We start from the raw sequence: 23,205 nt of genomic DNA on the forward strand, positions 1-23,205 counted from the left end.
CGTGATAGCGATACCCCGATTGAGGGTCCAGGTCCCAGCCGTACAGCAGCGCAACAGTGTGGCATACAACAAAACGCAGTGCCCAGGCACATGTCCAGTCTGATGAGGATATGGGATGGAGGATGAATGGAGGACGGGGAAAGCGACCACGGAGAAGTGTAATGATATGAGAAAATTAAATTGGAAATCCACGAAATGATTTATTAATAAACCCCATCAAGCGAAAAAGTGAAGGGTTCGCATAAGGTAAAGGTAACAGCAGCAGCAGCAGCAGCGGCTGTGGCAGTGGCAGTGGCAGCGAAGCAAGGGCATGGATGTGGATGTGGCAGGGAAAGGATGCCGCACTCAAGCGTCAGTATGTGTGTGTCAGTGCTGGCCATTTACTTTTGTACGCGTTACGCTTTCCACTAAAGGCTTCGCTGACTGACGGACAGGAGTGTCCGATCCGAGACCGAGCCCCAAGCTATGACAGCATCGTTGGTGCCCCCAATTCGATAAAAGTCGGATGCGGCAGTAGAAGCAGAAGCAGAAGCAGCGGCATCAGCAGCAAGTGGCAGGCACAGATACATACACGCATACACTGAACCAGCACACTGGCAGCTTTTAGTTAGCTCATCAACCTGTTGCACGTGGCAGAGGCACAGTCACAGCCACTGCTTCTGTATGCGTAATTATGTGAGCAGGGGGGCAGTGGGGGATACGAGTGGCAGGGATTGGGAGAGAGACTCTGTTACGAAATAAAATCACTTACCTTATCGCAGAAGACCTTTATCTGACAGTAGCCCCGGTGGAAGACGGCCGCATCTCTGGGGTCCTCGAATGTGTCGATTTGTACGTGCAGAGGCAGGCCCTGGAACCGAGAGAGGGAAAGAGAGAAGAAGAGAAACATAAACAGGGATTCGTATTAATATCACACACATTCAAATTGCAATAGCTAGGTGGGGCAGGAGGCAGGGGCAAGGAGAAGACTGCGGGTAGCAGACTGGAGCAACAGCAGCAGCAGCAGCAACCTTGCAACAGCTGCAATTAGCCATTGTCATTTCGGCTTTGGTGCGTTGCCGGAGCAGTTGGGGCGTGGACCAGTGATGTTAAACTGCCAACATCCGTTGCATGTGTGTGCAACATATTGTGGCAAGTGCATAATTTGATTTGGCTATTGCCTACACAAATACACATGGAGGCTGCGACTGGGGCTGGGGCTGGGGCTGCCAGCGCTGCTCTAATATATCGGACCGAGACGAGTTTGTTTCAAAATTTCGCCACACCCCCTTCCACCCCCGCAAAGGACGAAAATCTGGGGATATTCAAAAATCTCAGAGACTATTAAGGCTAGAGTAACCAAATTTGGTATCCGCACTCCTGTTAGATCTTACTATAAAACGTGTATCTCAAAATTTCGCCCCACCCCCTTCCGCCCACACAAAGGACGAAAATCTGTTGCATCCACAATATTGCACATTCGAGAAAACTAAAAACGCAGAATCATAGATAATGACCATATCTATCAGATTGCTGAATCTGGATCAGATCAGATCATTTTTATAGCCAATAGGAACAAATCAATTTGCAGTGGCTACGCAGCGCCCGACGTCACGCTCAGACTGATTTTCTGTCTCTCTGTCGCTTAATATTTGCGGCGTCTGCCGGAGGAGAGCCATACTGACTTAGTATCGGGTATAACCGTAGAGTTGCGGTGTCCGCAACAACTCACAACGTTCCCCCTCGTTTTAATACCCGATACTCAAAATGAGTATTGGGGTATATTAGATTTGTGGTAAAAGTGGATGTGTGTAACGTCCAGAAGGAATCGTTTCCGACCCCATAAAGTATATATATTCTTGGTCAGCATCAATAGCCGAGTCGATTGAGCCATGTCTGTCTGTCCGTCTGTCCGTCTGTCCGTCCGTCCGTCTGTCCGTCCCCTTCAGCGCCTAGTGCTCAAAGACTATAAGAGCTAGAGCAACCATGTTTTGTATCCAGACTTCTGTGATATGTCACTGCTACAAAAATATTTCAAAACTTCGCCCCGCCCACTTCCGCCCCCACAAAGGACGAAAATCTGCGGCATCCACATTTTTAAAGATACGATAAAACCAAAAACGCAGAATCGTAGAGGATGACTATATGTTTTAGAATGTAAGATCTCAACCAGATCGTATAATTATTATAGCCAGAATCAAGAAAACAATTTCATTCTTTCTCGCTCTGTCTCTCTCTAACACACAGGTTTCATGGTCGGTTTTGCCAATTGCAAAATATGAGTTCAAGGATCTCAGAACCTATAAGAGCCAGAGCAACCAAATTTGGTATCCACACTCCTGTGATATCGGACCTTGACCGTTTCGTGTCCAAATTTCGCCACACCCCCTTCCGCCCCGCAAAGGACGAAAATCTGGGGCATCCACAAATCTCAGAGACTATTAAGGCTAGAGTAACCCAATTTGGTATCCGCACTTCTGTTAGATCTCACTATAAAATGTATATCTCAGAATTTCGCCCCACCCCCTTCCGCCCACACAAAGGACGAAAATCTGTTGCATCCACAATATTGCAGATTCGAGAAAACTAAAAACGCAGAATCATAGATAACGACCATATCTATCAGATTGCTGAATCTGGACCAGATCAGATAATTTTTATAGCCAAAAGGAACAAATCGATTTGCACTGGCTACGCAGCGCCCGACGTCACGCTCAGACTGATTTTCTGTCTCTCTCGCACGCACTCTTTGTCGTGTCGTTTAATATTAGCGGCGTCTGCCGGAGGAGAGCCATACTGACTTAGTATCGGGTATAACTGTAGAGTTGCAGTGTCCGCAGCAACTCACAACGTTCCCCATCGTTTTTAATGAAAAGCAACGAGACTCCGTCCCAGTCTCCTTCTTCTCCTGCTTTGGCTTGTGTTTCTGTCAATGAAATATCAGACTTAATGTACGCATTACAACCAGAGAAGCCAGGAGGATGCCCATGCCCCCTCTACGAAGGAGGAGGGGACACGAAGCCAAAGAGAAATCCTCTTCCTACGTAGCCGTTCGTCTGCTGGAGGAGCGGGAGAAGCAGAAACGAAGACGGTGACGGAGATGGAGCTGGAGCTGGAGCTGGAGACAGGGGCAACGCATCTGAGCTGAATGCTGATCTTCTTTTGCTGGCCTGCTCTGCTTCTCTGGCCGCATTGAGTCTCCATTAACAAGTTTGCATTAAATTGGTTATTACTTAACCCATCACTGGCCAACATTCTCGACTCGCCTCGAACTGAATTTCATTTACACAAAAGATGCGACGGACGTGCAGATCGCATTAGTAGCTAATTAATCGATAATTGCTGTATCGATTTATGATTACCATATATATCGTTGAGTATTTAATTGAGGCTGGGGCGGTATATGTATGTATACTGAACCGCCAAAGGGTCAAACTAGCCCCCCAAAAAAAACCAGCTTTCACTTTGTACAAAACTATACAGAGGACCAACAAATTCAAAAAAAAACGAGTGGGAACGTTGTGAGTTGCTGCGGACACCGCAACTCTACGGTTATACCCGATACTAAGTCAGTATGGCTCTCCTCCGGCAGACGCCGCTAATATTAAGCGACACGACAAAGAGTGCGTGCGAGAGAGACAGAAAATCAGTCTGAGCGTGACGTCGGGCGCTGCGTAGCCACTGCAAATTGATTTGTTTCTATTGGCTATAAAAATGATTTGATCGGATCCAGATTCAGCAATCTGATAGATATGGTCATTATCTATGATCCTGCGTTTTTAGTTTTCTCGAATGTGCAATATTGTGGATGCAACAGATTTTCGTCCTTTGTGTGGGCGGAAGGAGGTGGGGCGAAACTTTGAGATACACGTTTTATAGTAAGATCTAACAGGAGTGCGGATACCAAATTTGGTTACTCTAGCCTTAATAGTCTCTGAGATTTTTGAATATCCCCAGATTTTCGTCCTTTGCGGGGGCGGAAGGAGGTGTGGCGAAATTTTGAAACAAAACTCGTCTCGGTCCGATATATTTGGAGTGTGGATACCAAATTTGGTGGCTCTAGCTTTTGTAGTCTCTGAGATCTAGGCGCTAATGTTTTACTCTAAGCAAAGCCGCCTATGCTACGTGTGTGTTAGAGAGAGACAGGGCGAGAAAAAATGAAATTGTTTTCTTGATGCTGGCTATAATAATAATACGATCCAATTCAGATTCCGCAGTCTTAAAGATATGGTCATTCTCTACAATTCTACGTTTTTGGTTTTCTCATATCTTTAAAATTGTGGATGCCACAGATTTTCGTCCTTTGTGGGGGCGGAAGTGGGCGGGGCGAAGTTTTGAAATATTTTTGTAGCAGTGACATATCACAGAAGTCTGGATCCAAAACATCGTTGCTCTAGCTCTTATAGTCTTTGAGCACTATGCGCTGAAGGGGACGGACAGACGGACAGACGGACGGACGGACAGACGGACAGACAGACAGGGCTCAATCGACTCGGCTATTGATGCTGATCAAGAATATATATACTTTATGGGGTCGGAAACGATTCCTTCTGGACGTTACACACATCCACTTTTACCACAAATCTAATATACCCCAATACTCATTTTGAGTATCGGGTATAATGAAGCCTTTTAAGAGTCTTCGCCTATCACCCCTTTGTTTTTTTGGTTTTCGTTTTGTTGAAGAGTTTTACTCACCTTGACTCCTTTTTGACTGCTGAAATCCGTGCTCAGGCACTGCACCGCAATGTTGATCTGTTTTTAAAGAGAGAGAGAAAAATGCCATAAAATATACAAATGTAAACAATTATGAACATAAAAAGAAATTATCGGATGACAAAAAAAAGACACTGAAACAAAAACAGCTAAAAATGCTTCGTCCGCTATTAGAAGGCAATTTTGTTCTCTCTATTAAGTCGATGTCCTCTTTATGCGCACGACAGCTTAAAACATTCCAATCCACACAAACACACCCATACGCATACCCATACGCATACGCATACTCTCGAATACGCAGAAAGGGGGGAGAAAAGACAATAACAAGGCAATACTCAGAGGACCATCATTAGGCACCATTCCATCGCTGGCGCGGACCAGAGGCCCCTCAGAGCAAAGTAACGAGGCAGAGCCGGGCCAAGTCGAGACTTTGTATCGCATCGCATCCAATTCATTTTTAGTTCGACTTCGATTCAGTGCGTACCGGTGTGCATGTCTCTGTGTTTTTGTCTGTGTGTGTGTGTGTCTCTGAAGGCATTTTAAGCAAGCCAGTCCAAGTCCGAGAGTTCGAGTCCAAGTCCGAGTTTGAGTTTGAGTTCGACTCCAGATGAGCCGCGGACGGAGCAGACAGACAGACCCAAAGACGGAGTCAGACAACGAGAGACGGAGACAGACACACGGACGGAGAGATAGTCGGACAATGTGCACGCGTAAAAAAAAAGAAAATCCATCAACGCAAAAATACCAAAGGAAACAATCTTAATGGTAAAAGTGCAGCAGTCGCAGAGTTGCAGCCTCCACGGATACGACGACGTCCACGACGAGAACACGACAAAGATGTGGACGAGCAGTATTTAATGTGAATAATTAGCGGGCGCGTACCATATACGAGGACACGCATGACAGTGGAGAGCGCAGAGCACAGAGCAGCAGAGAGCAGAGTGCAGCAACAGCGGCGTGGTGAGGGGAGGGGAGCAAACGAAGCACCTGCGTGTCGGTGCGTACGAAAGTTTTGCCGCTGGGAAAGGCATTGCCAACAGAGACGCAAACGCAGACGAGAGACGAGTCGAGACGGGACGAAACAAAACGCACACGAATGCAGCTGGCGAGCTGCAGCAGCTAACGGCATAAAACGAAATCGACATTATGCGAAGACGAAACGAGACGAGGCGAGTCTCTCTCTCTCTCTCTCTCTCTCTCTCTCTCTCTCTCTCTCTCTCTCTCTCTCTCTCTCTCTCTCTCTCTCTTTCTCTCTCTCCCTCTCTGTCTCTGTGACTCTGACTGCCATTGCGATGTCTTTGGGATTAACATCTCAGCGCGTAAACAATTTGTAAATAAAAAGCTCTATCAAATGATGGGCATGGGAGGGCAAGTGGGAGGGGATAGCCGTGTGTGCTCGTGTGTGGGGAGCGACAGGCGATAGGCGACAGGCGATAGGCGACATGCACTTATGGCCAGCTCCAGTCCCCATCTGCAGACCCCACCCCCCCATCTCTTGGCTCCCTCTCCAAAGTCGGTTAATAACTGCTGACCAATTTGGCAGCCTGGACAGGAGTCTCTGAACTTGAGTGGAAATCAATTCAGTTTTGGCATTTGTTTTTCCCCCCGTTTCGGGGAAATTGAGCGCCTCTTTTGGCATTCAACCCGAGCTGGCGGCGAAATGGACAGGTGGGCGGACGGGGGTAGCCGCAGACAGGAAAAGTAAGGAGGCCTAGGCGTATACGCAATGAGAGGGCTAATACTGCTACCAATGCTGCTACTGTTACTACTGGTTGTTTTCTTAGTTAGTTTCTGCTTTCTGACTGGCGCTTGTCGCAATACAATTGCAAATATTTCCAAACGATTAAAATGCTTGATAATTGCTTAATTAAAACGCGGTAGGAGCCCCGTCGAAGTCGCAGTCGCACTCACAAATACAGATACAGATACACTCGCAGTTCCAGTTAGCTACTGCTGCAATAGTCAGAGCCGGAGACTAGGCTGGGATACTGCTTCAGCCTCCGACTTAGACTCGGACCCAGACTCGGACGCGGCGACTTTGTTCCAAGCATTTGCCTGAGATTGCCGAGTAAGTGATTAAAACTAAGTGTCTTAAATAAATAAATGCATAAATTATTCTTTTTGAAAAAAGTACAAGCGGACAGTGAGCGAACTGGGCGGCGGAAAGGGATGGCGCTATGCCGCGCAATGGCGACGGAGACGGTGACGGGGACTGTGACGCTTGCTGAATAATTTGCGTTTTGCTTGCAATTGAAAATAAATCACAAATTAATTCTTAGCACACAGATACTCTGTCTGGCACACAGATACTCATACACACACATACAGACGCGTTTAGAGAGAGTGAGAGAGGACTTGTGGGCATCTGCTATCTCTGTTTGCCACACGAAAGTGTCGCGCTATGTATTTTTGTTGCTTTATTTCTTTTTTTTAATTGAGGCGGTGCTCGGAGTAAACAAAATGAAAGTACGGGAAAAACACACACACAGATAGAAGTAAACCACTCAAAATTTACAGAGTGTGGACTGCGGAATACCCTGCTCGAGCACCCCTGGCAGAACAGTGTGTGTATACACAAGCAGGGCAAGATACATCTACATTGTCTCTATGAATGTCCTACATTTTGTCGAACTGCAGCATATCTTTGTATACCCTGCACACAGGGTACAGGGTAGAAAGGGGAGCACATCCATAACGAGGATTGGCATAGAATTGAGATCTGTGGATCTGCGGAGATCTGAGAGCAGAACTTACCTTGGCGGAGCTCTCCAGCGGATTCCAGTAAACGGCGATGGCATTGTGCGACACTTCCTCGATGCAGCCAACCAGACCAACCGAGTTCTTCGTATCTGCAAAAGAGGAGCAAAACAAGAAGATGGTTAGTAGGGGACAAAAAGAAGAAGCAAAAACAGATGAAGCCGATGAAGCAGATGAGGAATCAGAAATGCTGCAAGATGGGGCACACACAGAGGAGGCTCTGGAAAATATGTTTGTATTAACAATTAAGGAAATTTCTGCGCTGCCGTCCAGTGACAAGTGCCTAATGAGTTATGTTTGATGGCCAAGGCACTGCGTGGCAGCAGCGGCAGCAGAAGCATCTGCCACGGATGCTGCTGTTGCTGCAACCAAGATTATCTGCAATCAAACAAACGGAGCGGAGTGGTGCCCCAGCCGCAGTTGCAGTTGCAGTCGCAGCTGAATGCGCGTTTATCAATGTCATAACTCTCCTGGAACGGAGCGGGCCTTTCAATAAAAAGCAATTTTCAATTTCAATTTACTGCTAGAAATACTAGACAATACAAATGGACACTCTGCGACGGAACGCTGCTGGACTTCGCATTGGCTTTGGGTTGGGAGTGGGGCTTGCAGTTGGGGCTGGGATTGGGACTGGGGCTTCAGTGGGTTATTCGTTTGGTTGGTTTTACGCACCTGCATCCAAGATTCTTTGCTTTACGGAATGCTGGCGACTGTGCCAGAATTGCCAGGCCTTGATCTCATCTTCGGGGCTCTTCTCCTCGCGGAACATGAGCATGATCACACTCTGAAAATATAACGACACAATTAGGGAACACAAATTTTAATAAACCAAAGTAAAATATGAGCTAAGATTGAACAATGATAGACTTTTTTGATAGTTCTTTAGTCCGGGAGTGAATTTGTTTGAACTAAGGTTAGTTAAGAGGATTCCCAAGGATTAAAGCAAAGACAAACAAACTCTTTATCTCTCATTCTCTACATACAAATCATATTCGAAAAATATATATTTTTGAAATACAACCATTTCTCTTTATCCCAAAAACAAGCAGCCAAAAGATTGATCTCTATCTCTAAGGATATGCCATGTCTGTACGCAGGACTCATCTGTAATCCGTTTATACTATCCCATAGATGGGCACCGTTTCTGCTTGGGTTGTCTGCCTGCTCTCTCTCACTGTTTCTCAATGACATATATATGTACGTTGTGACACTCCACTCACAACTCGTCGGATCGCACCCTACGCCTCAAAAGTCAAAAGGATTAGAGCCCGGCGCACAAAAGGACGAATTCGATTTAGCAGAAAACTTTCCAACACATTTTGTATCATCTTTTTGGCTGGCTGCTTCGCTGCTCCGCTCTTCTACCGTTGTTTTCCCAGCATTTGCATTTTCTCTCTATCATTTATGTGTTTTTATTTTTTAGATTTTGAAGTATTAGTTGCTTCTTCCTATGGGAGGGAGGAAGCGCAGAGATACTGAAACAGTACCCAAAAATCAAGGAGACAATAGCCGGAATGGCGAGCAACCCCTTTGAGGATCGTATCGGATCATCGTCCTCGTCTTCGAGAAGGAGACGGAGAAGGAGAAGGAGGTATGGGGTGCACGGCACTGAAAACTGATTACAGCATAAATATTTTTCTGTGTTTTCTTCGGGTCCCCGGGATGTCTTTTACGTTTTTACATATTCATGGGCTAATCAGCTCGTAAATTATACTCGCTTTTTCTTTGGATTTTGTGCTCTTTTTTCCCCGTTAGAAAAATGGACATCAGTCAGCAAGACGATGGGTTATATGCAAATGCCCATACGGTTATATGTATGTATTTTTTTTTTTTATTCATTCATTTTCGTTTAGGTTTGAAAGTTTTCTTTTTCGGGGAAAAGGGCGCGGTGCTCTAAACAAATAAACTAGTAAATTAATTTTGACACTTTTTTGTCGAGCCTTGCAAATAATGGCACTTTTATGGTAATACGAGATAGAAGGAGAAGGAGATCTGAGATCCGATCTGAGGCTAAGACAGAGGCAGAGACAGAGGCAAGAGAGAGGTGAAGCTCAGGAGTACATATCTCAAGAGATCTTTTCGTTTCATTTGGTTTCGTTTCGTTTCTACAAAGTTTTTTGTTTTTTTTTCCGAATCTACCGGCATTTCCTCAACTGTAACTTTGAGATGTCATTCTTTGGGCTCTCAACGGTTCAGTTTACAATTTGCATTTGCATTTCAGTGCGGCTCGAGGACGCAGACGTCATTAAAGCTTATCTGATTGATGATGTTGATGGGTATTGTCCTGGTCCTGCTCCTACTCCTTGTTCTACTACTTCTCAGGCTTCTTCTCTACGTACTCGTCCTAAACAAACATTGACGCGGCAGAATGCGAGTGAATTGCTGTTGAAAGGCAGAGGACTTTCAGCAATTTGCATTGAACGAAATATTCAAATTCTCATCAGGCAGAGGGATCGGATCGCTCTGGATCGCTCCCTCTCTCTCCCAGTATCATTTATCATCGGACTGTGTGCCCCTAAGCAGTATATAGGATGTGAGTAATTGAGCAAAGGGGTGGCGAAGCTGACAAACTCTATTAGAGCTCTGATCGCACCTCGGGGTGGGACGGAGACGTCGACCAAGATCCACAGATTCCTTGACAAATAGCCTACCCTGAGGCCCAAATGGGGTTGGGCTGGAGATATCTTGCAGTGGTCCTGTTCTGTTTCCGTTCTTGTTTCTTGTTCCTTGTTTCTGTGGTGTGGCACGGACTCCTGATTGACAAAGCTCCAAACACAAGCCTCGGGCTCAAGCCTCCAGCCCCCTCCTTATGCGAGCAGAGAACACTCGTACAGATGTAGAAATGTGCGTGGCACCTACCTTAACCGTCGTATTCTTGATGGGCTTATCCGCATCGTGCACATACTCCAGCGTGATCCCGTAGAACTGGCCCTTGTTGATGTAGGTGATGCGATCGTCCTCGCGCCTCTGCGACGAGCTGATGGGGCTCTCCAGGTGATATCGGAAGCCAACATTTGTGAATCTATGCAAATAGGGGAGGCAAGTAAAGCAGATCGAGATGGTTAGGATGGTTCAGGAATAGAAATAAGGGTTAAGCTGCCTGCAATCGAATTTTCGGTAGATTGAAATTAATTTGAAAATATTTAAAAGGTCCAGTAAATCTACAGCCCCTTAAGATGTTCGGCAATTGTTTTCAAAATAACTCTTGTAGTGTCCAACTATTCGAATATCAAAAAAAAAAAAAAAAAAAAAAAGAAAGGAAAAGGTCGAACAAGGTACACTTTAGGTACACTTTCTAGAAAGATACTTTTCATACCGCCCTCGCTAGCATAGCTCGAAGAAATTGGTGGAATGCAGGAGATCCAGAAGATCATCCGATTGCACATTTATGTTAAAGCTTAAAGCTCAGCTTAGGCATGCAATAGGTACAGGCGAATAGACTTTATTCATGTGAAATCATTCCCCTGCATAGTTTCGCTTACGGCACACGTATATATAGATTTTCGTGATTTTCGCAATCGCAGAGTGAATGGTGAAGACACGTGGAGTTACATAACTTCCAATTTTTCACTATTATCTAATCATCCGCTGTTTATATGGATTAATAAATCCGAAGAGTGGCGTTAGCTGAACTACCCGAGGGAAAAGTGAAAATAAAGTGAAATTCTTGAAAGAAGCAAAGGTACGTTAGTCCACCGTGGAAAGATAAGGTTCTGACACAGTTTTATTTAGGGATAGGAGTACTGGAAAATCTTAATACAGCCAAGCCGGCCAACCAATCTACGGTATCAACTACTAAAACAACCAAGCTGACCGTTTGGGAGTTAGCGCAGTGCACATCCACGGCGGCAAAGTGAAGACTGAACCGTTGACGTTGGGCTAGCTCAATATCGGAAATCATTTACGGCTCGTGAGAGACCAACCACCATACACCACTGCTGGACGTCCGAATATCAGTTTGAACCTGCCGATCTCGTAAAAAAAAGCCGGAGGACATAATCGTCACCAACCTACGAAAACTTACAAAGGATTGAGTAATTAGGCTAGCCTAAACCACATTGCCTCAGAACCACTCTTGCTGTCAGCAGATTTGTGTTTATTTTGATTCCCGTGTTTCTCAAATTAAATTTCAAGTGCAAGTTCCCGTTTGCCTTTATCACTATCACATAAAAATCTATACGCTGCTGCTCTAAGAACCAGCTGATTAGATCCACATATTCATATCTCGTTTATCATTGTGTTGATTAATGTAGTAACTAAATAGCTTCCTCCAATGAGTAAATTTGTAACGTAACTGACGATTTTGAAAACTGAGCAATATGAGTTCGGGATAATGTGTTTCTCTTTATATATATACATACATTCATACTGACCAACCTCTAAATTACACAGTGCATACAAATGAATCCGTCAAAGTCATCTTGGGCCCAACGATACACCGATGAGTTTAACCAATTACTGTGAGTACCACTAGTGGCTGAAACCACAATGTCTATACACCAATGCAGGCGTAAGTTTGTTGAAGTAGATATATATATATACTGATTTGAAAGAATATTACCCCCCTCAAATGCTCAAATAATTAAGTTTTTTTTGCTGATCCAAGAAGAAGGAAGTCTGTATATTTTTGTTTATTTGTAAATGTAAGGAATCGGATTATATCTGTAATTAATGTAAAAAAAAAAAAAAATATATATATATATCAATACAATCTCACATGGTTAGGGACATTTAACATAAAAATAAAAGGAATTTGCAATCATGAATATGTCTGCCTAAACTAAATATTATCTCCGTCCGTCAAGTATTTATGCTTATCTCCCTCAAAATGCACTAGAAGATGTTGGATCTTTGAATTGGGACAACGCCCGAATGTAAACGCGTTTGTCATGGTTGGGTGGGTAAAGACTAGGGACATATATCACCGCTGTTCCCTCCATCAGACAGAAGACGAACTACACTTTTTTCTAAGCGTTTTCTAAATGCGTATCGGCGCAGAGTGGAAATAAGTTTTTGTTATTGGTTATTGATATTAACGTCGAGATCCTGCTTATTTTTTTTTTGAAGCGCATTATATTGATTTGTGTCAGGAAAACTGTGTAGCTAGGGGAGAAAGAACCCCGACCAATCCGACGAGCTGGACCCGAGCACAGCAAGAATGCGCGCATTCGAACCTAGCTTCCTATTAACATGAGGTCAGAAAAAACCATCTATTGGCCACGGTCGGAGTTAGAGCCTAAATAGGCTCTGGCCCTAACTCACTGGCAAAGACTGAACACTACACAAACATGGCGCCCAACGTGGGGCCCGAAAAGTTTTCTTTAAGTCCCATTTAAGCTCTACAAATCCATCCATTTATTTCACATTTGCTGCACAACAAGTTGTTTTGTATTCGGCTGGAATCGATCGGTGGACTTAGCGATTGCAATTCGGATACCGGATTGATCGACCCTGATAGATCTATGCTGAGCAAAATAAACAATCTTGACAGGAAACAATCTCAAAGTGTTTTGGATTTACGATGCTCTGGAGAATTTCGGACATCGTCCAGCAATTTGAGATGGTTGTAGATGAATAACAACAATAGTTACTTAGTTAAAATAGAGGAATGCGCTGGAGGAGAGTTTTCGTTTTGTTGTCTGTTTTCTTGTATTTTGAGATATTGATGAGCTAAGGAAAGACGGACATTAGGGGATAAGCAATTTGTTTCGGGAAAGTTTTTTGTGTTAGTGAATTAACAATAAATGGCTAAAATGCCTGTTACTCATAGTAATGAAAATCTCGATGGCATTCGCGAACAAAGCGATCCGTTTTGCTTTATTTGTAATGAAGTAATCTTGGTCTCTGAGTTAGTTGCAAGTACTCCGTGTAATCATAGATTTCATAAATGTTGTATAATAGAAGCAATCACGACCACACCGGCTTGTCCGATATGTGCGGCATGCTGCCTTATTTCGCAACTACGTTATGGTAACAATACCCTAGCAGCGGAACTTGGTGACGCAGCCGAAGAGGCAGAGACAGGAATCAAAGATATTTCAGCTACAGACTCAGGAGCCCATACTCTGAGAAGAATGGGAGGCCTTTATAAGAACCGAGGCAGAGGTAGGCCCATCAGTTCGAAAGGAGGCGTGACCACTAGATCAAAATCGCGACTTACAGATCCTAGTCGGTCAGAGCAGGAAGAAAATTTATTGGGAAAATCGACAGACGACATAGTAAGGTACATACAGAATGCCTTAAGTGTTCAACAAGAAAATATGATAGATGACATGGTGGATATTTTGAATAAAAACATCGAAGAGACAATTCAGAGACAACTGGCTACACTCAATCTAAACATCGCCACACAAGCAGTGGAAAATGTGGAGACTGGGAATAGGCAGTCCGGCGTACGTGCTTCGTTAGCAGGAAACATCTCAAGTCACAGTAGTAGTAGAAGTAGGTCAAATGCACAGTTAGCACCTGCAAAGGCAGCTAACATAATTCAAAGTTGGCGGCTAAAGTTTGACGGATCGAAGAATGGTATGAGGATGGAAGATTTTATATATCGAATACGCTCTTTAACTGAACAGAACTTAAATAATGATTATCAAGTACTTTGTGATCACCTGTATCTCTTGTTCGCTAATAAGGCCAGTGATTGGTTTTGGAAATTCCACCGTAACCATACCAATTTTTCTTGGGAAACCTTTTGTTTTGAATTTCGCAAACGATTTGAGGACGCTGAAACCGACCTTGACATATGGGAAAAGATAAGGAAACGCAGACAAGGCGAAAATGAAAGTTTTGATGATCATCAGTGCGCAATAGAGGATTTAGCAGATAGACTTCAACAAGGCATGTCCGAAAGTCAATTAGTCGAGTTGCTGATTAGGAATGGTAAACCAAGTTTGCACCATGAGCTACTTCATTTAAGAATATCAAATAGGTCACAATTACGTGTCGAAGTGCGAAAACATGAACAATTCTACAATGACATAAAAGCTTGTAAGCCACGAACTTTGCGTTCCTATATTAACGAGCTAACTGACGCGTACGAGAAACAAACTCAGGTAGAATCGAATGCGCCAGATCCAGAAGTCCTCGCGATTCAACGGAAGCCATCAAACCTAACCTGTTGGAACTGTGAAAAACCTGGTCATCGATTTGATGATTGTCTAGAGCAGCGCTCTATATTTTGTTATGGTTGTGGCGCTAAGGAAACTTTCAAGCCGAAATGTCCCAGATGTAATCCAGCGGGAAACCGGCCGGCGGGTGTGTCGATCGACAAAACCTGGACGCACCCGAAACTGTGAAGACTCCTAGTATACCCGTAAAATTGTCAAATGAAACAAAGGCAAAAACTAGTTTAGAAAATAAGTTAGAAGAAGCCAAACCCCATTTCTCTACTATTCCATTACATGTAAGGATAGCTAATTACAATAAGCTTCGCGATAAATTGTTTGGCGAGACTATAAATTCCAAAATCCAGCTGACCCAAAGAAGGTCGACGAAGCGATTAAGACAGTATTGGAAATCGATTCGCTCTGACAGAAAAAAACTGGTAGCCGCGATTTTTAGTAAAACTGATAACAGACTGTACACAGAAGTATGCATTGAAGGGAATAACTACACTGCGCTCCTAGACTCTGGAGCAACCCTGAGTTGTGTCGGAGGCAAGGCAGCACTGGAGTTCCTAGCGTTAGGAAAAACCAAAAAGTGCTCCGGCAACATACGAACTGCTAATGGAACGCCAAGTAAGGTTGTGGGCAAATTACAAACTCAAATTACTTATCGAAAGAAAACAGCATGGTTAGATCTTTTTATTATCCCAGGTCTCAAACAAGATATTTATCTCGGGATAGACTTTTGGCATCAGTTTGGATTAACAGATAGCATCAGCAACGCGCAGGTTTCCGAGCTAGATGTGGGTGGAGAGACTCATGACCAAGAACTCCCCAAGTGGCATCTTTTGTCAAATGAACAACAAAGTCGCCTAAAGGCCGTTGTAGAAGTTTTTCCATCATTTGCCAAGCAAGGTTTAGGCAGAACAAATTTGATAACGCATAAAATAGAAGTCGGATCCGCAACACCCATCAAGCAAAGACATTGGCCAGTGTCACCAGCAATAGAGAAACTAATGTTTGCCGAAGTCGATCATATGTTAGCCCTAGACGTAATTGAAGAGTCTTCAAGTCCATGGAGCAGTAATTGCGTGTTGGTGCGGAAAGGGGAAAAGAACAGGCTTTGCTTAGATTCGCGTGAGGTAAATAAGGTCACTATAAAGGATGCTTATCCGTTACCTCATATAGACGGTATTTTGAGTCGATTGCCGCCAGCTAGGTTCATAACAGGCCTAGATATGAAGCACGCCTTTTGGCAGATACCACTCGACGAAAAGTCACGGCAATGTACGGCCTTCACAGTGCCAAACAGGCCACTATATCAATATAAAACAATGCCGTTCGGGCTCTGCAATGCTGCGCAAACCCTCTGTCGACTAATGGACCAGGTTATACCGGCCCATCTAAGAAAATGCGTCTTTGTATATTTAGATGACTTACTTGTGCTGTCAGAGGATTTCGAGTCACATTTGGTCACGCTTCAGGAAATTTCGGTTTGCCTAAAAAAGGCTAATCTGACTATTAATATTGAGAAGTCCAAGTTTTGTATGCGCGAAATAAAGTATTTGGGATTCATCATTCGAGAAGGACAAATTCTGACTGATCCAGGGAAAATAAAGGCCGTCAATGAGTTTCCTGTTCCTACATCTATAAAACAGTTGCGTCGGTTCTTAGGATTGTCTGGTTGGTATCGGCGATTTGTCGAAAATTATGCCACCATAAGCTTTCCACTGACGGAATTGTTAAAGAACAAAAAGTCTATAATTTGGAATGATGATGCCGAAAAAGCTTTCAATCTTCTAAAATCGCGTTTAACATCAGCTCCGATTTTGATTACCCCAGACTTCACAAGCCAATTTATCTTACTGTGTGATGCAAGTACCTACGGGATAGGTTGTGTCCTGGTGCAAGAGCGTGAGGGAGTGGAACTCCCAATCGCGTATATGTCGGAAAAATTATCGAAAGCCCAAAGGAACTACACCGTTAGCGAACTGGAATGCTTAGCCGTTATAAAGGGTATAAAAAAATTTCGTGCCTATATAGAAGGTCAAGATTTTGTGGTAGTAACGGATCATGCGTCTTTAAAATGGTTGATGAAGCAGAAAGATCTTTCTGGAAGACTAGCGAGGTGGTCGATGAAATTACAATCATTCAATTTTTCTATTACACATAGGCGAGGGTCAGAAAACGTTGTTGCTGACGCCCTGTCTCGACGTAACCAACCTGCTATAGAAGAATTCGTTGCCAGTGGTCCCATGATTGATTTACAGTCAAGTCATTTTAAGTCGCCGGAATATCTTAGCGTGATTCAACGAGTACAAGAGAATCAGTCAAAACTGCTTGATTTAAAAGTTATTGATGGGTATGTCTATAAAAGAACCGAGTTCAATAGAGACAATGACGGACACGAGGAATCCTGGAAACTTTGGGTACCCTCCGCGATGATCCCCGAAGTATTGCAACAAGCACATGATGCGCCAAGCTCTGCACATTGTGGTATGGCTAAGACGGTAGAAAAACTCAAAAGGTATTTCTTCTGGCCCCGAATGGTAAGCCAAATTCGAGAGTACATCTCAGAATGCCATATTTGTCGATCTACTAAGAGTCCGAACAAAATGTTAAAACCTCCGATGGGCCGACCATCAACATCAGACCGCCCCTTTCAGTGCTTGTATATGGATCTACTAGGTCCGTACCCCCGTACTAAAAATGGAAACATTGGGTTGTTTATAGTGGTAGACCATAACACGAAATTCCATTTTCTTAGCCCTCTAAAGAAATTCACGGCGCCAAAAATGTGTGAATACCTGGAAAGCTCCATATTCTACACCTTTGGAGTGCCGGAAGTTGTTCTAACGGATAATGGTTCGCAGTTCAAATCAAGTTGTTTCGAAGCTTTTCTTACAAGTTTTGGCATTACACATCGGTGTACGGCTATACATTCTCCTCAGGCCAATGCTAGTGAACGATTAAACAGATCGGTTCTGGCAGCCATCCGCGCTTATATTGGAAGTGACCATTCCAATTGGGACGCTAATTTGAACGCTATCAATGGTGCACTTAGAGCAGCGGTGCATCGAAGTACTGGTTATTCACCATATTTCCTTGTTTTTGGTCAGAACATGATTCTGAACGGAGGAGATTATACCCTATTGCGAAACGTGGATCTGCTAAGCAACGACGTCCGATTAGAACACTCCGATCTGTTACAACTGGCAAGACAAGACGCTAAGAAAAACATAAAGAAATCACATGAGCTTAACGCGAAGAAATATAATCTACGGAGTAGGAACGTACAACTTAAAACGGGTGACGAGGTTTTTGCTCGTAACTTTACCCAGAGCAACGCGAGTAAGAAGTTTAGTTCGAAGTTAGCTCCGGTTTTCATTTCTGCAAAGGTTCTCAAAAAAAGAAGCCCATATTATTATGAGTTGGTGAACCCAGCAGGGAAAAAGATTGGAGTTTTCCATCTCAAAGATATTCAGGTGAAGAATAAATAACAGCATTTTTTTCAGATAATGTACCTTCGAGCAGGTCTTGTTTCATTATCTGTGGTTGTAGTGTCCAACTATTCGAAAATCAAAAAAAAAAAAAAAAAAAAAAGAAAGGAAAAGGTCGAACAAGGTACACTTTAGGTACACTTTCTAGAAAGATACTTTTCATACCGCCCTCGCTAGCATAGCTCGAAGAAATTGGTGGAATGCAGGAGATCCAGAAGATCATCCGATTGCACAGTTATGTTAAAGCTTAAAGCTCAGCTTAGGCATGCAATAGGTACAGGCGAATAGACTTTATTCATGTGAAATCATTCCCCTGCATAGTTTCACTTACGGCACACGTATATATAGATTTTCGTGATTTTCGCAATCGCAGAGTGAATGGTGAAGACACGTGGAGTTACATAACTTCCAATTTTTCACTATTATCTAATCATCCGCTGTTTATATGGATTAATAAATCCGAAGAGTGGCGTTAGCTGAACTACCCGAGGGAAAAGTGAAAATAAAGTGAAATTCTTGAAAGAAGCAAAGGTACGTTAGTCCACCGTGGAAAGATAAGGTTCTGACACAGTTTTATTTAGGGATAGGAGTACTGGAAAATCTTAATACAGCCAAGCCGGCCAACCAATCTACGGTATCAACTACTAAAACAACCAAGCTGACCGTTTGGGAGTTAGCGCAGTGCACATCCACGGCGGCAAAGTGAAGGCTGAACCGTTGACGTTGGGCTAGCTCAATATCGGAAATCATTTACGGCTCGTGAGAGACCAACCACCATACACCACTGCTGGACGTCCGAATATCAGTTTGAACCTGCCGATCTCGTAAAAAAAAGCCGGAGGACATAATCGTCACCAACCTACGAAAACTTACAAAGGATTGAGTAATTAGGCTAGCCTAAACCACATTGCCTCAGAACCACTCTTGCTGTCAGCAGATTTGTGTTTATTTTGATTCCCGTGTTTCTCAAATTAAATTTCAAGTGCAAGTTCCCGTTTGCCTTTATCACTATCACATAAAAATCTATACGCTGCTGCTCTAAGAACCAGCTGATTAGATCCACATATTCATATCTCGTTTATCATTGTGTTGATTAATGTAGTAACTAAATAGCTTCCTCCAATGAGTAAATTTGTAACGTAACTGACGATTTTGAAAACTGAGCAATATGAGTTCGGGATAATGTGTTTCTCTTTATATATATACATACATTCATACTGACCAACCTCTAAATTACACAGTGCATACAAATGAATCCGTCAAAGTCATCTTGGGCCCAACGATACACCGATGAGTTTAACCAATTACTGTGAGTACCACTAGTGGCTGAAACCACAATGTCTATACACCAATGCAGGCGTAAGTTTGTTGAAGTAGATATATATATATACTGATTTGAAAGAATATTACCCCCCTCAAATGCTCAAATAATTAAGTTTTTTTTGCTGATCCAAGAAGAAGGAAGTCTGTATATTTTTGTTTATTTGTAAATGTAAGGAATCGGATTATATCTGTAATTAATGTAAAAAAAAAAAAAAATATATATATATATCAATACAATCTCACATGGTTAGGGACATTTAACATACAAATAAAAGGAATTTGCAATCATGAATATGTCTGCCTAAACTAAATATTATCTCCGTCCGTCAAGTACTTATGCTTATCTCCCTCAAAATGCACTAGAAGATGTTGGATCTTTGAATTGGGACAACGCCCGAATGTAAACGCGTTTGTCATGGTTGGGTGGGTAAAGACTAGGGACATATATCACCGCTGTTCCCTCCATCAGACAGAAGACGAACTACACTTTTTTCTAAGCGTTTTCTAAATGCGTATCGGCGCAGAGTGGAAATAAGTTTTTGTTATTGGTTATTGATATTAACGTCGAGATCCTGCTTATTTTTTTTTTGAAGCGCATTATATTGATTTGTGTCAGGAAAACTGTGTAGCTAGGGGAGAAAGAACCCCGACCAATCCGACGAGCTGGACCCGAGCACAGCAAGAATGCGCGCATTCGAACCTAGCTTCCTATTAACATGAGGTCAGAAAAAACCATCTATTGGCCACGGTCGGAGTTAGAGCCTAAATAGGCTCTGGCCCTAACTCACTGGCAAAGACTGAACACTACACTCTCATACTTAAGACTAGTTTAAATGTGATCGAAATTGTCATTAAGAAAACGTTATTACTCAGTGTTTAGATTCCCTACGATAGGTGCTGAATCTATATCCGTTTTGGAGGATAATTTCTACATTTAGCAGCTTAATATTTCATTTTATATGTACTTTTCTTTGGGTATAGTCTTGGGAAAACTTACATTTTTGGTATTTGTATTTTATCGGCATCGTTCTGGCGGCCAAAGTCGTGCCAGGGCCGCGAACGCGTCGAACCGTTTGTGCTCGTGTCCACCAGGGAGGTGGTGGGACTGTTCTGGCTGCCATGGACCACTGTCCGCTGCTGGATGCTGTTCACGGACACGGGTATGCTTCCATTGGCATCGATGAGGGTGGCCGGCTGGCACAGTTCCGTGTAATCGAAGGACTGGAAGATGGTGCAGGATTAGTAAATCATTATCATAGCCATATTATATGAAGGTACTATATGCTAAGCTATTGTTTATGTTTAAGTTACAGTTGCTAAATAACAGTTAAGTAATGGACACGCCACGCATTAGTGAAACCTCATTGCCTACTCTTTGGGTCCCCAAGTTATGTTGGGTTTCTTTTGGGGGATTTCTGGGGGATGTACCTGCTGTATGTTGGTCTGATCCCGCGGCGTAATGGCGTCCGTGCCGATGCCCGAGTCGGGACTGGGCAGATCCACGGTGAGTCCCGCCGCCGTGATGGCCTTGGCATAGAGTGGCGTCCCGCCACACCATTGATGGTGTTGCTGCTGCTGCTGTGGCTGCTGTTGGTGGAGGTGCTGCTGGTGTTGGGGCTGTTGCTGTTGCTGCTGCTGCTGCTGGTGGTGCACGCTGACGCTGCTCGTTAGCAGCGTGGTTGTGGTGGGCGGGGGGGCGTTGCCGGTGAAGCGGCCCTCGTAGGTGACCACTCCGCCCGGCTGAGACACCGAAACGTCCACGTCTCCGTAGATGGTGCGCGTGGAGGCGGGCACGTAGCCGCCCTGTCCGTCCGGCGCGAAGTACTCGCGGTAGTAGGGCTCCGTTATGAAGGTGGTGGCGGTGGTGGGCGGGGGGCCGGGCGGCAGTCGGCTGGCCATGTACATCCCATAGTCGTTGGCGATTATGTACGGCCCCGGACTGGGGCTATGTGCCTGCAGGGATCCGGCTCCTCCAGATCCACCCCCGCCGCCGCCGCCGCCGCCTCCTCCCGCGCCGCTGGCCGTGCTGGGATGTGAGGTCTGCAGGTGGTTTGGAGTGTTGGTTGGGGTTCTGGATGCGGCACCACCTCTCACTCCTCTGTCCCTCACCTGTAGGTAAATCTGTGTGCCGCCCGTGGTAGCATACATCTCTAGTTCGCTAGCAGGACCACTACTGCTGCAGCTGGTGGTTCTGGTTCTGGTTGTGGTTGTGGTACTGATCGTGCAGGTTGTGCTGCTGGGTCTGTGGCTAATCTCGCTAATCTCAGCTTCGTCGGTTGGTGGCGATGCATCCACGTGCAAGATCTGAGGGAAATGTGCGTTTGGTTGTTGGTTTCTTTTTGGTAGGGAGAATTCTTAACACTAAAATGCTTGATTGGGTGGTGGGGTGGTGTTGGTGTTGGTGCTAGTGCTGCTGATGGATCGATTCCCAGTCGAGAGCTAGCTCCGAGCATTCCGAGCACAACATTGTATTGTTGTGGCTAATGGCCAAGCATTTTTCATGATTGATGACTATGGCTATGGGGCCCGACAAGGTCACAGCCGGAGACAGAGTCCGACTCCGATTACGACTCCGATTCCGAGACCGATTTGGACCCAAAATGAGGTGAGGTGACAAAATTGTGCGTATATCGTGCACGTTCTTTGACTTTTCTTTGGGCCATGATTCATGCAGCAGCCACGTAAACAGCTTATTGAAAATAACGTCAACAAGTACAGTTTATAATAAAAGGCCATAAAAAAAGGCAAATACGAAGCACAAATGAAACACCGTCGCCGTCGTCTTTTGTCGCTGTTGTCGTCGAGCGGAGCGGAGTGGAGTGGAAAGAAACCAATTAAAAGACAAAACACCGAAAAAAGCGCGAAAAAAATCAACATTTATATATATATATATATGTTAATTATCATTGTATTTTTATACCCGATACTCCAAATGAGTATTGGGGCATATTAGATTTGTGGTAAAAGTGGATGTGTGTAACTTTTAGAAGGAATCGTTTCCGACCCCATAAAGTATATATATTCCTGATCAGCATTAATAGCCGAGTCGATTGAGACCTGTCTGTCTGTCCGTCCGTCCGTCCGTCCGTCCGTCCGTCCGTCCGTCTGTCCGTCTGTCCGTCCGTTTTGGATCCAGACTTATGTGATATGTCACTGCTACAAAAATATTTCAAAACTTCGCCCCGCCCCCACAAAGGACGAAAATCTGTGGCATCCACATTTTTAAAGATACGATAAAACCAAAAACCGTAGAATCGTAGAAGATGACTTTATCTTCTAGAGTGCAAAATCTGAACCAGATCGTATAATTATTATAGCCAGAATCAAGAAAACAATTTCGTTCTTTCTCGCTCTGTCTCTCTCTAACACACAGGTTTCATGGTCGGTTTTGGCAATTGCAAAATATGAGTTCAAGGATCTCAGAACCTATAAGAGCCAGAGCAACCAAATTTGGTATCCACACTCCTGTGATATCGGACCTTGACCGTTTTGTGTCAAAATTTCGCCACACCCCCTTCCGCCCCGCAAAGGACAAAATCTGGGGCATCCACAAATCTCAGAGACTATTAAGGCTAGAGTAACCAAATTTGGTATTAGCACTTCTGTTAGATCTCACTATAAAACGTATATCTCAGAATTTTGCCTCACCCCCTTCCGCCCCCACAAAGGACGAAAATCTGTTGCATCCACAATATTGCACATTCGAGAAAACTAAAAACGCAGAATCATAGATAATAACCATATCTATCAAATTGCTGGATCTGGATCAGATCGGATCATTTTTGTAGCCAAAAGCAAGAAATCAATTTGCAGTGGCTACGCAG

General features: G+C 44.1%; 1 protein-coding gene across 8 annotated transcripts in view; it reads right to left on the reverse strand.

Moving 5' to 3' along the window:
* Nucleotides 1-23,205, reverse strand: part of LOC117185806 (protein grainyhead-like) — an 88,468-nt gene that overhangs the window by 28,681 nt on the left and 36,582 nt on the right. For 5 of the 8 annotated variants that reach the window (XM_033398339.1, XM_033398337.1, XM_033398343.1 and 2 more), the window contains 8 exons: nt 21,491-21,685; nt 20,810-21,421; nt 20,379-20,602; nt 10,312-10,474; nt 8,125-8,236; nt 7,450-7,544; nt 4,678-4,734; nt 752-850 (listed from right to left, as the gene is read on the reverse strand). In XM_033398339.1, the coding sequence (XP_033254230.1) occupies nt 752-850; nt 4,678-4,734; nt 7,450-7,544; nt 8,125-8,236; nt 10,312-10,474; nt 20,379-20,602; nt 20,810-21,421; nt 21,491-21,685 (1,557 nt within the window). The remainder of the gene's footprint in view (nt 1-751; nt 851-4,677; nt 4,735-7,449; nt 7,545-8,124; nt 8,237-10,311; nt 10,475-20,378; nt 20,603-20,809; nt 21,422-21,490; nt 21,686-23,205) is intronic. The other 3 variants (XM_033398342.1, XM_033398340.1, XM_033398345.1) reach the window with 1 other exon arrangement.

Source organism: Drosophila miranda (assembly GCF_003369915.1).
Source record: "Drosophila miranda strain MSH22 chromosome Y unlocalized genomic scaffold, D.miranda_PacBio2.1 Contig_Y2_pilon, whole genome shotgun sequence".
Taxonomy (NCBI): domain Eukaryota; kingdom Metazoa; phylum Arthropoda; class Insecta; order Diptera; family Drosophilidae; genus Drosophila; species Drosophila miranda.